General features: G+C 39.7%; 1 protein-coding gene across 6 annotated transcripts in view; it reads right to left on the reverse strand.

The window, feature by feature from the left end:
• Nucleotides 1-18,227, reverse strand: part of GALNT1 (polypeptide N-acetylgalactosaminyltransferase 1) — a 150,302-nt gene that overhangs the window by 49,803 nt on the left and 82,272 nt on the right. For all 6 annotated transcript variants that reach the window (XM_089305805.1, XM_051851988.2, XM_051851985.3 and 3 more), the window contains 2 exons: nucleotides 7,699-7,865; nucleotides 664-871 (listed from right to left, as the gene is read on the reverse strand). In XM_089305805.1, the coding sequence (XP_089161931.1) occupies nucleotides 664-871; nucleotides 7,699-7,865 (375 nt within the window). The remainder of the gene's footprint in view (nucleotides 1-663; nucleotides 872-7,698; nucleotides 7,866-18,227) is intronic.

The raw sequence follows: 18,227 nt of genomic DNA on the forward strand, positions 1-18,227 counted from the left end.
AGATAGACAGCCTCTAGCTCAAACTGCATTAACAAGCAGAAATTCAACTAACATAGGTCTAGCAGACATTAAATTCTCTCCTGAAACACAAGAACTAAATCAGTGCCAAGCAGTAGGCAACATGAAGACTACAACTACAGGTGCACACTGTACCAATGCTCTTCCTGTATTATCTAAGATTACAGTGCTTTTGTATACAATTGAGCATTTCAGGACACAATGTGCTTTTCTCCAGCTCCTTCTACTGCTCGCTGTGTTATAGCTGAGAGCTACAGTCCTAGTAAGAATGTGGTAGAGAGGGGATGACCTGCCTGCTCCAGTGTTAGTCTCAGGGAGGAAGCACAAATAAATGGTTTTATCCCACCTCCCTTGAATTCATTGTTCATCTGTTCTCCCATTTAGTGAACTGAACACATGATACTGTGCATGCAAATAAAATGCTTCCCAATCCATTCCCATTAACAAGACAGTGTGCAAACACTTCTTCAGATTTTAGAATGTGGCCTTGCTCAGATTTCATATAGAGTATTCTTTGGCATTATTTTAGAAGATGCTTAGGAAATCATTTTTACATTTAAGATTTCTACAAGTATAGAATGGTCCAACCCACCACACAGTTTAAGACAAATGTACAGAAAGCAAACTCACATTATAGCAAATTACCTGTCATGTTTGATCCTGGCTAAGAGAGGCTCCAGCCACCCCACTGTGCACTCACAATGAGCATCCAAAAAGGTGATCACTTGGCCTTTTGACACAGCAGCTCCTTTTAACCTAGCTCTGATCAGTCCAGAACGTTGTTCCATTCGAATTACATGAACTGGGACTTTTAATTTTTTCACATAACTCTCTAGGGGTCTTTTCAAAAAATCTGAAAAAGGAATAATATGAAAAAGAAGTGTGATGCAGTGCTAACCAGATGTAAAGCAATTTTGACTTGCAATAAAAATTCTTTCAACACATATTCTCAGTGAGCACTCCTTGTGAGGTTCCCTGGTTCACAAATCCATTTCACTGAAGGAAGTTTTTTATTTCATGAGAGCACCGGGCTCAAGACAAGCATGTTATCACATTTCCCTGACCTGTCCAGGATGAATGCTGCTTTTTCTAATCATAAGTAAGCATCAGCAATAGGAAACAATTTAAAAGCGTTAAATCCAGACCTCAATACAGAGAGAGGACAGAGAATGCCACCGCTGTGGGATTTCTCCATAGGCAGAAACAAACTGTTTTAGTGATTACCACATCTTTTGATTATACACTTCTTTTATCAGGAGGCAGGAAGTCATGTCAAGTTCATAACAGAAATCCTGGACTGTAACTACAAGGCCAAAGAGAGATCTTTAACAGACAAGAAGGTTGAAGGAAAAAAAGTTTTTAAAAGAGAAAGGCAGTCTGATGAGGAAAAGAGAAAAGGAAGGAAGAGAGGAAAGGGAATTATGTGGAGCAAAATCAACAGCTACAAAGAAGAATTCAGATAAGAGGCTGTGCCCAAAGTTCACAACTGACTTTTTTTTTTTTTTTTTTTGACAGGCAGAGTGGACAGTGAGAGAGAGTGAGAGTGAGAGTGAGAGTGAGAGAGAGAGAGAGAGAGAGAGGTCTTCCTTTTGCCGTTGGTTCACCCTCCAATGGCCACAATGGTAGCGTGCTGCGGCCGGCACACCGCGCTGATCCGATGGCAGGAGCCAGGTGCTTCTCCTGGTCTCCATGGGGTGCAGGACCAAGCACCTGGGCCATCCTCCACTGCACTCCCGGGACACAGCAGAGAGCTGGCCTGGAAGAGGGGCAACCGGGACAGAATCCGGCGCCCCGACCAGGACTAGAACCCGGTGTGCCGGCGCTGGAAGGCGGAGGATTAGCCTAGTGAGCCACAGCGCCGGCCTCACAACTGACTTTAAACCGTAGAAAAAGCAGCCAAGACGTGAGCTCCACTGATGGCCTGAGAAAAGCAGCAGAAGACGGCCCAAATATTTGGGCCCCATCACTCAACGTGAACAAGGCTCCTGGCTTCAGCTTGGCCCAGCTCTGGCTGTTGTGAACATCTGGGGAATGAACTAGCAAATGAAAGATCTCTCTCTCCCTTTCTGTGACTGACTTGCAAATAAATTTTTAAAAAGTTCATGAGAAATTATGCATGGATTTCTGAATTAAAACAAAAACATAGAAAAAGTACAGCTTTCTCGAAACAAAGATTTTTCAGATAAGGTGAGTTTGTAGAACTTATGCCAGAGAAGCTATTGATGGTGATAGGGCAAAACATCGTTCCAACTAACCCTGATCTAGTAGGTATGAGGATAATTTCTCAAGCAAAGGAAATATTCGAGATGGGAATACTGGCACTCCTGTAACTATATTTGTCCCATAGGACTCTAGTAATGGGAAGGTCAGGGAAATCAGGGTCAATGTACTAAGCAGCTCTTTTTTTATATATTTTTATTTTTATTTTTTTTTGACAGGCAGAGTTAGAGAGACAGAAAGGTCTTCCTTCCATTGGTTCACCCCCAAAATGGCCAATATGGCTGGCACTGCGCTGATCCGAAGCCAGGAGCCAGGTGCTTCCTCCCGGTCTCCCATGTGGGTGCAGGGCCCAAGCACTTGGACCATCCTCTACTGCCTTCCCGGGCCACAGCAGAGAGCTGGACTGGAAGAGGAGCAACCGGGACAGAAATGGCACCCCAACCAGGACTAGAACCCAGGGTGCCAGAGCCGCAGCAGGAGGATTAGCCTAGTGAGCCGCGGCGCCGGCCTGAGGAGCTCTTTAAATACTAACTGTAGGGATCCAAAGAGTTTCCTATATGGTGGTGTGGGGGAGACAAATGGAAGTGAAATAACTGCCAGTTCGGTAAAACCAGAAACAACTACATGAGGAAGCGATGAGGGACACGAAAACTGTGAAAGAAAAGGTCTGTGTGTCTTAGACACTATACCGAAGACTTGACGGTTTCCATTTCTGCTCATATTTCCTAATCTGCATTTGAGTCAGAGTATCTGAAAACCATCACTGTGATTTTATGAGCAATTTTAGGGTCAGAAAGATCTACTTGATTCTGACTAAAATGTAGAGAGGTAGTGCCAACCTAGAGAAAAGTAACATTCTGCAGCAGCAGCTAACATTTTGTTTTCTGTCTAGTACAATGCTACTCACTTTATAGGTTTTATCTAATCTTCAAACTACCCTATGAGGTTAAATGTTACTATGGATATTTTAGAAATTAAAATCTACTATTAAGTGAATTTGATCAAGGTAATAGGTTTTTAAGGAATGGATCCAAGATTTGAACCCAAGTCTGCCAAAATTCAAAGCCTGTATTTTTGTTCACAGCAAGAAAATCCTAGAAGCAAACTCCAGAGAGAACTCAGGACTGTGTAAGCATCTGATCAGATACAAAGTTAAAATAAATACTGTATGTCCAGAATTTGATCAGAATCTCATGTGCTATAGGGTATGAAATAAATTCTCCTATATTACATCAGTCAAGGTTTGTTGTATCATAAACAATGTGTCCACCACGTTTTCCTGAAAAATGTTTGGTCAAAAATGCTTAAGAACCAAAGCTATCTAATATCCAAGATCTACATCTCTGAAAGCTGTAATACTCTGTCTTGTCCATGAACAAAATGAAAAATTCATGGTTCTGTGGTCTAGTAACTCAAAAAATATGCTATTATACACATTTTCTTGGCATCTTTGTTTGAGATATTTGTGGCTTTCATGCAATAAAGCTAAGAAATAGCTGTCTGTGTATCAGTATAAAATTATGGGCTCACTACTGGCTAGGAGATTAGAACTATCTATTCAAACTTAATTTTACAAAAATGAAGGTATGGGAGCTAAGTGTGGTTATAGAATACTGTTCATCTGAAAATAAGGGAGAATCTTGTTTACTAGAATATCTTGCTACCACTGACCTATACAGAGATCCCGAAGCACCCATCCGTCAGGGAGTGTGAGGTTCTAAGAAAGAGAATGTCAGGGAAAACTTCACCAACATCGGAGAAGTATTGGACAGAACTCTTAACATATACATAGGAAGAACAAGGAATTGAGGGTCTAATAAGTCTGACCCCTCTAAAACTCCCTGTGTTAAATGAGAAAAACAAGTTAGATTAGGAATATGACAAAAATTTTAAGTCTTAAGAAAACCGTCTAAGATGGTGTTTATGTATCTTCAGACATGAACTAGATTTGTCCAGACTGACTTCAATATAGACCTTCTAACAGTAGAGCTCCATCAGAAGCGACGCACACAGTGGTTAAGAGGTCAAGCCCTGGGCCGGCGCCGCGGCTCACTAGGCTAATCCTCCGCCTAGCGGCGCCGGCACACCAGGTTCTAGTCCCGGTTGGGGCGCCGGATTCTGTCCCGGTTGCCCCTCTTCCAGGCCAGCTCTCTGCTGTGGCCAGGGAGTGCAGTGGAGGATGGCCCAGGTGCTTGGCCCCTGCACCCCATGGGAGACCAGGAAAAGCACCTGGCTCCTGGCTCCTGGCATCGGATCAGCGCGGTGCGCCAGCCGCAGTGGGCCGGCCGCGGCGGCCATTGGAGGGTGAACCAACGGCAAAGGAAGACCTTTCTCTCTGTCTCTCTCTCTCACTGTCCACTCTGCCTGTTAAAAAAATAAAAATAAAAAAAAAAATAAATAAATAAATAAAAAAGAGGTCAAGCCCTGGACTTAAATAGTTTGGGTATCCCTCTACTACACTAAGCCTCATTTTTTTCATCAATAAAACTTCAAAAATAAAGGGGATAACTATAGCACCTACTTCGTATTTTTTTTAATAAACAGACCTACTCAGCAGGAGTAGATTAACTATGAAATCAGGTATCCTAAGGCCATGGGCAGACTGTGTGCCCTACACACATTCCTTACAAAGTGTGTGCAGATAAGAAGTAGATGTGAGGATTAAATGATTGGTAGATCACTCATTCAATGAATTTTAGGCTGTTTACTATGTAAAGGAACTGGAAGCATTGAGGAGATAATGGTGAGCAAATAGCCCTGATGGAAGCAGTCTACTGGGGGAGGGTAGATATTAACTAATAAATGAATAATTAGAGGCTGGCACTGTGGCATAGCAGGTAAAGTCACCGCCTGTGGTGCAAGCATCCCATATGGGCGCCTGTTCGAGACCCAGCTGTTCCACTTCTGATCCAGCTCTCTGCTGTGGCCTGAGAAAGTAGTAGAAGATGGCCCAAGTCCTTGGGCCCCTGCACCCACATGGGAGACCCAGAAGAAGTGCTTAAGCACTTGCATCCCACCCACATGGGAGACCAGGATGGAATTCCTGGCTCCTGTCTTTGGCCTGGCCACAGCTTGGGCCACAACCATTTGGAGAATGAATGAGTGGATGAAGAGTTCTTTGTCTCTCCCTCTCTCTCTTTCAAATACGTAAATTTATTTATTTGAAAGGCAGAGTCACAGAGAGGGAGAGGCAGAGAGAGAAAATTCTTCTATCTGCTGGTTTACCCCCCAGATGGCCGCAATGGCCAGAGCTGCTCCAATCCAAAGCTAGGAGCAAGGACCTTCTTCCAGATCTCCCATGTAGTTGCAGGGGCACAAAGACTTGGGTCATCTTCTACTGCTTTCCTAAGCCATAGCAGAGAGTTGGATTGGAATTGGAACAGCCAGGACTTGAACTGGTGCCCATATGGGATGCCAGCACCACAGGTGGAGGCTTTACCTATTAAGCCATAGCACTGGCCCCTAGGTTAATTTTCTTCAAGAGGGATAAGTTCTAGCAAACAAATTATCCACATGAGATTTATATTCTTGTCAACAATAATTCCTTCTTAGTGTGGTATTCTTTTTTTTAAGATTTATTTATTTGAAAGTCAGAACTGCAGAGAGAGAGGACTTCTACCTGCTGGTTTACTCCCCAGATGGCTACAACAGCTGGTGCTAGGCCAGACCAGAGCCAGGAGCCAGGACCTTCCTTTGGGTCTCCTACATGGGTGGCAGGGGCCCAAGTACCTGGGCTATCCTCCACAGCAGAGAGCTGGATCAGAAACAGAGCAGCCGAGACATAAACTGGCGTCAATGTGGGATGCCAGCATTGCAGGCTGTGGCTTCATCAGCTATGCTATAATGTTGGCCTTTACTATGATATTCTTAATTTGTAACAGCTCTCAATCATTTTGATACTGAGTTACAATATACATTGTCCTGTTTAGATATTCTATGTGATTCTCAACTCATTAATTAGATTAAGAAGGTACTTGAGGGCATAGGATTATATCTTATTCTTCATTTGTACCTGTACAATCTGGCAAAATTGTAAGATTTAAATTGTCATTAATGTACAAATTATTCCCAATAATACAGTGCAGTTAAACTCAGTTATTATTAAATACACAAAGTTAGGGTGGGCATAGGAAGGGGAAGGTATGATGCTTGACTAAAACATCTTAGCAGATGCAATGAAAGACTAGGCCATCAAGCTGAAACACTAACACAGGTTTAAGTGATGAAGTTCAAGGCTGGTTGAAGAAGGAAGAAAAAGCAGTACAAAGCTACTTTTTGTATTTCCCTACAAAATTTATTCATGTGAGCACAGTAATAATGGGGGAATACATGACATCAATGACTCTCAAACAGATGTGCTGTGGAAAAAAAAAAAACACTGGGAAATACCATTTACTATAGTACTCTGCTGTATGAAATCTCCAATAAGGTTTCAGAATAAATAACGTTAACTTAAAACACCGTGAAATAGTTTGGGATGCTAAGCTTAAGAAAAATTCCAAGATTCTTTGAAGCACATTTGTGAAATGGTCACTGCAGAGTGACTGTAAGTTGTGTCATATTACACAGCACCTTATCACCCTTCCTAACTCTTTTATCCACCTAGTTGTACATCATTCCTGAAACTTGGAAATAAATAGGAAAACCTAAGAAAAATCTACAGAACTAAAGCTCACTCAGCTAAGGCTCATTCTGCTGTCAAAGATACTTTCTACTTCACTCAGAACCAAATTTTTGGATTCATCTCTATACATATGATCCTGTCTCCATTTGACTCCGAGCTGCAGCTTCCCACAGAGAAAATCCTAACAAAATTATGTGAGTTTTTCATTGCTCTGCTGTTTACATTATACAGTATTTTTTTTTAAATAAGATGAAGATGTACCACAAATTAAATGCTAAGTTTCATAAAGGTATACTGTTTTTGCATTTCTGGATGAGTCCAAATGCCAGAAAAAATTTAAGTATACAATATAGCATAGAATTAAAATTTTTTTTGATTTATTTGAAGAGACAGATGGCTAGCTGGGGCGGGAGTGGGGGGGAGAGGACAGAGAGAGAAAGAGATCTTCCAACCATTGGTTCATTCCTCAAATGCCTATAACTGCCTGGGCTGGGCCAGGTCAAAACCAGGAGCCTAGAGTCCAATATAAGCCTCCTACACGTGGAGAGACCAAGACCCAAGTACTTGAGCCATCACCACTTCTTCCCAGGGTACACTTTAACAGGAAGCTGGAATTGGAAGTGGAACTGGGACTTGAACTCAGGCTCCCTAACATGGGATGTAGGCGGGTCAAGCAGTGGCTTAACTGCTGCACCAAACATCCACCCTACTATAAAAATGTGTAGGATAAAACATAAATTTGTATAAAATTCGAGGTTAAAAATATTAACAACTAGTTTTTTAACTATTGGTGACAAAAAGTGTAGGTTATTATTGGCATTAAAATTAAAATTTACCTCTTTCACTGGCATCATCTACTAGAACAATTTCTTCTATCATGTGTCTTGGTGAGCGATTAATGACACTATGAACAGTTCGTAGAAGTGTGCTCCAAGCCTCATTGTGGAAAACAATCACCACACTTGTTGTAGGAAGATTATCTGGATACACCTTTGTTTTACACCTGGAGACAAAGCAAATGCCTTTATAAAGAGTGACTGTTAATATAGCACAATAAATGAATCTCGAGTAGAAGGGGTAACAGAACAATGAAAACATTTTGCTCCCATGGTAGGATTCTTTGTACTTTTTCAATTGACATTTTGGTTAACGTTGCATGTTTAATAAACAGAAACTTTTTAAAGTTATATATTTAGATAGCAATTATTTTAAAGACGTCACTTTGTATTTTCAAAATTAGTTACCTCTTCTTGATGAATGTTTTTGGTTGATTCGTTATTAATACCAGAATGAATGTGTTTCAAGAACCCAATTAAACAAGCAAAATCGGAACCATCAGAATTTAGAATTGAATAACCTCAATAAAAATACCACTTCCATGAAGGAAGAGACATAATATTTATGGAGTACCTATTAAAATCACTCTGTAAAGAAGATATTCGAAGCCACACTTCACAGTTGACACACAGAACAGACTTAGAAGCAGTAGTAGAGCCTGACCGAAGACTCCACAGCCTGGTCTCGGCTGATCACACTCTTGATGCTGCCACCTCCATCATTAAACATCAACATGCATCTGGTTTGGTAAAGAGCATTTATGCCTGAACATGTAATCATCAGAAAGACAAAACATACACAAAATATATGTAAAATCTGCAAATTAACTGTATATCTCTAGCACTTTGTTAAGCAACAGCATCTCTTCTTTCAAGCTTGTTAGCTAGATGCAGCTTCTAGGTAACATACTTACTAGAGAACAGTAAGTAACCAGCTATCAGAGATGCTTTAGAACATGTGTCCCTGCAGAGTACACACTTTCCCCCTTCGTGTCCCCAACTGTAACAGTTGCTCCAGCCTTCTCTTTCCTCCTGTTCTTCCCTGCTCTCTTCCAAACTCCTCACACCTTGCACCCTCCAGTTCCCTCTGTTATCATCTGCCAACAAGAGTGGAGAAAGGAGAGAAGGAGGAAATGAGGAAAACACCAATAAAAAGCTACTATAACCCTATGTTACTTAACACTCTACCCTAGGGCTGCTGACTGGCAGGTGGGAGAAAAGGGAAGGGAAATCAATGTGACAAGGTAACAGGGTTCAGAGGAGAAATGAAGAAGAGGTCACCCACTGTAGGGCCCCATCAGCCCTTGTCCCTTCTCTCTTCCAAGACGAAAGGAGAAACTAAGTAGATTTCACACTCCTTAGGTATATCCCATTTCTGCCCCTCTTAGTCTCTCCACCATTCCCAAGACCCCTTTCACAGCAGGGTCTTCATCTCCTATAACCAGTAACCTTACAATCAAGCCACTGATTCAGAGGAGCTATGGCACATTTCCACTTCACCATCCACTCCTGTCACCCTGTATTCACTCCAATACCCAGTGGAAGGCTCACATAGCCTGCCACCCTATCTGTACCTCCTTCCCTCCATGCAGGGCTAAAGAAGTGCAGTCCAGGAGACAAATTTCCAAGGCTTTAGGACAAAAAATAAATTCCTAATATTTCTTTTATAAATGTTGGCAGAATTTTCATATATTTGATAAGACTATGTTTATGTACATTAGAGGTGAACAAGCCAAGACACTTGGTGTTTTTATGGGAGGATAGATCCTAAATGCCTGCCCCAAACTGCTGAAACAAGACTAAAATCAGCAAAGGACTAAGTATGAGTAAAGAGAGTTCAGAGAGTTTTTTTACAGTATTTAGCTAAATTGTCTGACGCCATATATATTACCTCTTTTTCCAAGTTAATTTTACTTATTATTTTTTTAGTGCTTATCTAAGTCATATCCTTGAAAGGCAGAGTGACACACATAGATAAAGAGAAAGAGAGATATCTTCTATCCACTGGTGTACTTCCTAAATGATTGCAATAGCAAGGGCCATGCTAGGCCAATGCTAGGAACCCTGAACTCCATCCAGGTCTCTCATTTGGGTGGCAGGGGCCCAAGTATGTGGGTCATTGTCTGCTGCCTCCCGGCATGCATTATCAGGAACCTGGATTGGAAGTGGAGATGCTAGCACTCTGATATAGGGATGCAAGGATCCCAAGGAGTAGCCCAACTCACTGTGCCAAAACACTTGCCCTAATCCTATTTATTATTATAGAAGAATTTGGCAGCAGCAAATAGCCACTGTTGACTAAATACTCAAAAGGAAAAAAAAAAATGATACACAGAAGATGATCAGGCAACACATACACTGTACAACCAGTATTGTTAGCCACATCCATGATTAGCAAGCAGACAGGAAGGAGACTGAAAAATCCAAGAAAGCAAGTTCTTCAGAAAAGGAGTGATAACCCAGATTTAATCCCTGGATATGTTAAAGAAACAAATTTCTAAAACTTAAATTCTAAAGGAATAACACTATAGGAATACTATAACACTAGATGGAAGAAACAGAAACAAAATTAGAATCCAGAAGAATAGATGACAAAAGGAAATAATTTCCTAAATCAAACAGTTAAATTTAATTATTCAGAGACCATAACACATTCATAAAGGTTGATATACTCTTGAAGCAACTCAGAAAACACAGGAAAATCATGATTAATCTCAGGACAGGTACCTACCTACACATACAACTCCCGACCTGGGAGAAGCATAAGGCACTTGCAAAACACCAGAAACTTTCAGTATTCTAGCTAAGCTTTCCAGCGGAGAAACGACTTGTCTGTGTGTGTATGTGTACATGTACATGTATGGAGGAGTGGAATCCAAGAACACAACTGATGAGCAGAAAGGCCACAGACAATGGTATGTGTTACAAACAGCTTTACCCCCTGCACCCTGCATTGAGAATCAGTGCAGTTTTTTGACCTTGGAGACTCCCTAAAAGTGACTCAGCCACCCCTGAAAGTCTCAGGATGACACCTGGAGAACAACTGACAGGATGTATTCCTTTGTGTCTTAATTCTTTCATTTAACATTGTGTTTGTAAATATCCTATCATTTATAACATCATTCTCACTGCTTCATAATAACCAATTACACGAATGAATATATATATATATAAAATATATAAAAAAATATATATAAAATATATAAAAATATATATAAAATATATATATAATATATATATTTTATATATATAAAATATATATATATTATATATAAAATATATAAAAAATAAAAAATATAAAAAAAATAAAAAATATAAAAATGTATTTTCCTATTGATGGACATCATTGCTTTGCAGTCTTTATGAAAACAGTTGTGATCGGGGCCGGCGCTGTGGTGCAGCAGGTTAATGCCCTGGCCTGAAGCACTGGCATCCCATATGGACACTGGTTCAAGACCTGGCTGCTCCACTTCTGATCCAGCTCCCTGCTGTGGCCTGGGATAGCAGTAGAAGATGGCCCAAGTCCTTGGGCCCTGCACCTATGTGAGGTACCCGGAAGAAGCTCCTGGTTCTTGGCTTCGGATCGGCACAGGTTCAGCTGTTGCGGCTATCTGGGGAGTGAACCAAAGATGGAAGACTCTCTCTCTCTCTGCCTCTCCTTTCTCTGTGTAACTCTGTCTCTCAAGTAAAAAATAAACCTTTTTTTTTTTTTTTTAAAGAAAATAGTTCTGATCATCACGTATGGACATGTTTCTGGTGACTGTGTACACATTTCTGTACTGCTGGGCAACAGGGAACAGCTCAGTTTAAGCAGATACTGTGGAATTATTTTCTTAACATGGAACATTTTCCAGTTACTCTAACATATTGATCAATATCTGGTATTTTGTCTTTTCTCATTGAATGACCTGGCAGGGGTTGGGGGTAAGTTCTAGAGCTTTAATACATGTATAGGTTGGTATAACCATCAAGAACACAGAACGGATGCATCTCCCCAAAGAACTCCCTCATACTATCCTTTTACAGTAACACTCTGCCTCTATACTTAATCTTTGGCAATCAATATCTGTTCTCCATTACTACAGTTTCATTTTTTCAGAAATGTCATAAAAATAATAGGATACAGTATTTAATCTTTGAGATTAGTAAACTTAGTACAATATATTTGGGATTCATTCAAGTTGTGTGTACCAACAGTTTGCTACTTTATATTGCCAAATAGTGTTCCACTCTATGGATATATCAGTTTGTTTAGGCATTCACTTTTCAAGTTGTTTCAAGTTTTTGGCCTTTATAAATATGGCTCTACAAATATTTATATACAGATTTTGTGTGAATATGTTTTCTTTTCATTTCTCTAGGGTAAATACCCAGGAATGGGTTTGCTGGGTTATACGGTACAACTTTATAAAAAACTGTCAAACTCTGGCAGAAAGTGTCCCCTACTAGAAATGTGTAAGAAATCCAACTGTTCTGCATCTTTATCAGCATTTTATACTGTTAATATTTTTATTTTAGCCACTTAAATAGCTATAGAATGTTAAATCATTATGGTTTTAATTTGTACTTCCCCAAGGGCTAAAGTCTTTTTGGGTGCTCATAAAGACAAGCACTGATACTCTAAAAGGGGTTATGGCCCATGATCTAATCATCTCCCATGAGCCCCTACCTCTTGAAAGCTGTACCCCTCAATTCCATTACATTGAAGGAGCCAAGTCTTACCATGAGTTTTGGTAATGACAAGCCACATTCAACTCAAAGGAGGCTACATGTTTAAAAGTTCTTTATATATTTGGAATCTAAGTTCTTTTTTGGATATTGGGTTTGCAAGCATTTTCTCACAATCTGTAAATTGTCATTTATTTTCTTAACAGCACCCTTAAGAGAAAAATTTTAAAATTCAATGAAGTCCAATTTATCAGCTTTTTTTTTTTTTTTAATGAAATTAAGCTTTGGGAACCATGCCTATATATGCTTTGCATAACTTTAGGCTTTGAATATTTTCTCCTACATGTTGCAAATTTTTAGATTTCAAATTTAGAACTATGATCCAATTTGAGTTAAATTTTACATAACATAAGATTTAGGTAGATTTGAGCTTTTGCATATGGATATCTTAATAGCTTCAATACCATTTGTTAAAAAGATAATCTTTTCTTTATTGAATGGTTTTGCATCTTTGTCAAAAATAAAAGCCACATTTGTGTGGGTCTATTTTTGAACATTATTATTTCTTTTCCACTAATTTATGTTTTTCTTTGCCAACAACAGCAGTTGTATACTATATTTGCTCTAACTTATTTTTCCTTTTCAAAATTACTTTAGGTATTCTACATTTTTGCCTTTCCAAATAATTCTTTAAATATTTTGTTGGAATTTTTCAATGAGATTGCACTGAATCTATAACTGGGAGAAAACTGGTATCTTTTATGCTGGATCTCCCACCTTCCCTAAAAAGCTAGGGCTTTAGGTTTCCTTGCTCTGCTGTGTACTTTACAGGACTCTCTTACAGGACTCACAGTGGGAAAGAAAGAAAAGCAATGGGATCCTATGTTGCCCTAGGGAACTGTCAGAGAGAGGGTTCTTGTCCCTAAGAGTTTTAGCTGCTTGTATAGTCTCTTCTCCTATCACTGTGCTACCCTTACAATACTGCCTGGGGGTTGGGCTAGTAAAGAAGGGAAAAAGAAAGCAAAAAAAAAGTAGGAGTTTTCCTCTAATAACCCTTTCTTGTTTCTTAGAACAGAAAGAAACTTCTCTTGAGGCTCTTTTTATTTTTTCCCTCTGTACCCAGTGCACACTACTAAACAAGTGGACATCCTTTTGGGCTGGCATTGTGGCATGGTACATGGGGCCGCTGTCTGTAACACTGGCATCCCATATGGATGCTAGTGTAAGTCCCAGCTGCTCCACTTCTGATCAGTTCCCTGCTAATGTGCCTGGGAAAGCAGCAAAAGATGGCCCAAGTCCTTGGGTTCCTGCACCCATTTGGGAGACTCAGAAGCCATTGTGGCCATTTGGGGAGTGAACCAGAGGATTGAAAATCTCTGTCTCTCCTTCGCTCTGTAACTCTGCCTTTCAAATAAATAAATCTTTGAGGAGAAAAAAAAAGCGGACATCCTCTCCTTGCTTCTGAACTTAGGGAGAAAGTTTTCAATCCTTCATCATTAAGTATGTACATTTGACTTCATCAAAATTAAATATTTTAGGCTTCAAGGGTACTACTAAGGAAATGAAAAGAGAAGACAAAAACTGGGAGAAAATATTTTCAAATAATGTATCTGATAAAGAATTTATATCCAGAATATATAAAGAACGTATCACTCAGTAACAGGAAGAGAAATAAATAATCCAATTAAAGATGGACAAAAGATCTGGAGATATTTCACCAAAATACATGAATGGCCAATATTTATTGATGAAAAGACTCTTATCATTGTTATGGAAATGCAAATTAAATATCAATAACATTGTTATGGAAATGCAAATTAAAACCACAATGAGGTACTACTTCATATCTAGCAGAATGGCTGTAATAAAGATGACACTCAAAAGTTAAGTGTTGTGAGGATATTGAGAAACTAAAGTTACCTGAGCCACTTTTCGTATTTTTAGTTTGATAATATTTATGTATATGGCTTAAACAGACCAATTTGCTGAAGCCTGGAGGGGAGGGAGAGGCTGTTCCCTTATATCTCTGCCTTTTCTCTCTTCCCATACATAACATGAGCATTTTTAGTTCTTCCACCTGTCTCTTTTGGTTACCACCATAGTTCTAAGTACTGCTTTTTCACATATACTTGTTGACTTTTTCCCTATCTCTAGATGTGTACTGATTTCTTATACAGAGTACGAGGATTCATTTATTTCACTCCTACCCCCATCTCAAAATGTATAGCATCTTAGTCTCCTAATGTAGCTATTGCCTAAGTCTGGTTACAACATCATTTAATGTTTATATTAGGACTATGTAAAACATTATCCATAGTTTAGTTGTATTTTATGAATATTTTCCCTTTTCTACACAACATTCCCCCATTACTTCACGTTGGATAACTTTATTTCCTTTTGCTTAGTTTCCTATGTATTTGCAACCGATTTCAAAACCCAGAGACTACATCCTAATAATATATGAGTGGAGACAGGCAGGTTTTTCACACTACACCATCACTTCCATAGTGAGCTGAAGCAAATAGGATTAACTTACACGCTGCAGTGGAGGTAGAGCTGACAAAAGTCTCTAGTTTTTAAACGATGACTGAACATACAAGTGGGTTCATTATGTCTCTATGTATAACACTAAGTAAAAGATGGCTGGCATAAGGAACACTCATTATAAGTTGGTAAAAGGATTGCTGAATAAATTCAGATGTAGGAAATTCTCTGTGCAGTCAGAGTAGCTTGAGGGTTAGCCTTAAGTGACTCAGAGGTGTTTCTGAAAAGAGATTATTATTAAAGTTTTTAGGATACTGGTCATCTCAGCAAGACTTGGCTGACCAGAAAATATATTCATGCAAATACTTAATAATTTAGGAATGCAGGAAAGTCACTTGATGTTTACTACTGCAATTATTTTTCAAGTATGAGAGCCCCACTCTAATTATTCTAACTATTCTGACTGCTTTATTAGGTTTCTTATATTAGTTTTAGATGCATATTGCCAATTATAACTATAAGTTGAATCTACAACTTATGATAAAACTTGTTATTCATCAATCATCCATATATAACTTCTTCCATATATGTCAAAGATTATAGAAAAAAGAAACACCAGAAAAAAAAAAAGGATTTTTAAGTTTCTAAATATATGTCCAATCCTCTTCTCTATGTTCCTTTGAACTAATTTTCAGTGTATTCTTTGTTACCCACTAAATTCAGTTTGTTGCTAGTATTTATCAAGTGCAGTTCAATATTTCATCAGGTGGCTGGGTACCTGCCAAGTAATTTCTCAAACTCTGCATGTTCTCATTCATGGAAGATCAGCTAAGATCTAACCATAAAAGCAATGGCAAAGCACAGTGATTAAGATTACATGCATTGTGACTGAGACTGAAATTCAAATAGGTCACTCAATAACCCTATGAGGGGGTGTCAAAAAACTTCATGGAAAATTCACATTATCTTTTAATTCCATTTTCCGTAAATTTTTGACGCCCTCTTATACTTTTACAAATACCCTAAGTCCAAGTTTCTTTATCTGTAAACCTGGCACATTACTACTACTTTGCTCAACTGTTTAAATGTATATTAAGGCATAATAAATATTCAATGAATTGTATTATTACTTCTTAAATATCTAAGATTAATTACATAGGACGGATCCGGAATACTAGAGGACCTAGAATTTGTCTTAAACCTCCTTCCCTAAGATCATACATCACACAAGTTACTCAGTGCTTGTTACTTCTACTTAACTCTTCTTAACAGTGAGACAATGTCAAGCTTCCTTCCATTTTCCTTCAGGAAATGTGCCTTTGGAGACCCTGCAAGGCAGTCAAGGTTCTCAGCAGATGTAAGACGAGACATAGCCAGCAATACCACTAGTTAACCCATGCCTTAGAACAAGCAAAACCTTCCTGGATTCATAAAAGGTGGTGACAAAGCTATACTCTAGGGGCTGTCCCACACTATTTTCCCTTATACTTCAGTAACTAGCCATAAGATCACACACTGACCAGTTTTGTCCATTTGGCATGGGGATATTTAAATGCGAATTTGACAGTTCCCTGTGATTCCACTTTGGGAGTCAAGCAGTGAGTAGACAAGGCCGGTGTCATGGCACAGTGGGCTAAACTGCCACCTGTGACATAGGCAATCCATATTGGGAGGCTGATTTGATTTCCAGGTACTCCATTTCTGATCCAGCTCTCTGTTAACAGGCCTGGGAAAGCAGTATAAGATAGCCCAAGTCCTTGGGCCTCTGCACCGGCTTGGGAGACCTGGAGAAAGTTCCTGGCTCCTGGCTTTGGATTGGCACAGCTCAGGCCATTATGGCCAGCTGGGGAGTGAACCAGAGGATGGAAGACCTCTCTCTCTCTCTGTCTCTCCTTCTCTCTCTGTGTAACTCTGACTTTCAAATAAATAAATCTTTTAAAAAATATTAAGTCCAGCCTTCTCGTAGAGATACACCTAAAGCAAAACCATGTTTCTCCTAAAACAAGTAATTTATGGCTGGCCGGCGCCACAGCTCATTTGGCTAATCCTCCACCTGCGGTGCCCGTACCCCGGGTTCTAGTCCCGGTTGGGGCGCTGGGTTCTGTCCTGGTTGCTCCTCTTCCAGTCCAGCTCTCTGCTCTAGCCCAGGAAGGCAGTGGAGGATGGCCAAGTGCTTGGGCCCTACACCCTCATGAGAGACCAGGAGGAAGCACCTGGCTCCTGGCTTCGGATCGGCACAGCACGCAGGTCGAAGCATGCCGGCCTTAGCAGCCATTTGAGGGGTGAACCAATGGAAAAGGAAGACCTTTCTGTCTCTCTCTAACTCTGCCTGTCAAAAAATAAAAAAAAAAGTAATTTATGGCTGAAAACAGGGAAATTGGGGAGCGAGGGCGGGGAGAGGACAGACATACCAGGAAAATATTAAGTAAACTAAAGGTTTTGTACATAGGGTCTTAAAATGCACGTTGTGAGAACATGAGTCGATTTCAAACTTTTGTTACGAAAATATTTTGTAATTCCATTTTCTATAAACCTTTTAAGTACCCACATAGCAATATCAAAATAAGAAAAATATTTAATAATGATACAATGAACACTGCATTTAAAAAATTAACAATATACTATGAATTATCTTTAATGCACCTAATGATGCAAGCTTAGAAAAAAACAGAATGAGTAAAAATAATTGCTAAGTCCACAATCATAGTGACAGATTTAAAAAATACAACTTAACCAGAACCAAGAGATCACGTACAGTAAAATGGAAAACAGAAGTAGCAGAAAACCAAACAATGCTATTTTCCAGTGTAGATTTTATTTTTAAGATATCTTGCTTTATTTCCCAAATATAAGACTGTACTACTGAACATGCCTTTCATATATATATATATATATTTGAAAGGCACAGAGAGATTGAATATGAATCTTCCATCTGCTGATTCACTCCCCAAATGCCTGCAATAGGAGGAGCCGGGCCAGGCTGAAGCCAGGAGCATGGAACTTGATCCAGGCTCCAGGTGGGTTGCAGTGACCTAACTACTTGAGCCATCACTTGCTCCCTCTCAAGTTCCACATTAGCAGGAAGCTGGATCAGAAGTGGAGTAGTCAGGATCTGAATTGGGCACTACAATATAAGTGGCAACTTAGCTGCTGTGCCATATACTACCTGTCCTGAGGAAAAGATTACAAAGCTCATCACTTTTTGGTCACACAGATCTAGGTTTCAGAGGGGGCACTTGGCATTCTACTCTGGAGTGCCTGGGTTCAAGTGCTGGCTCTGCTTCTGTTCCAGCTTCCTGTTAACGCATATCCTAGGAGGCAATAGGTGACAGCTCAAGTACTTGGGTCTTTGCCACTTACTCGGGAGACCTGGATTC

This window comes from Oryctolagus cuniculus, chromosome 10 (genome assembly GCF_051225735.1).
Source record: "Oryctolagus cuniculus isolate XC-2025 breed Fujian yellow rabbit chromosome 10, ASM5122573v1, whole genome shotgun sequence".
Lineage (NCBI taxonomy): Eukaryota > Metazoa > Chordata > Mammalia > Lagomorpha > Leporidae > Oryctolagus > Oryctolagus cuniculus.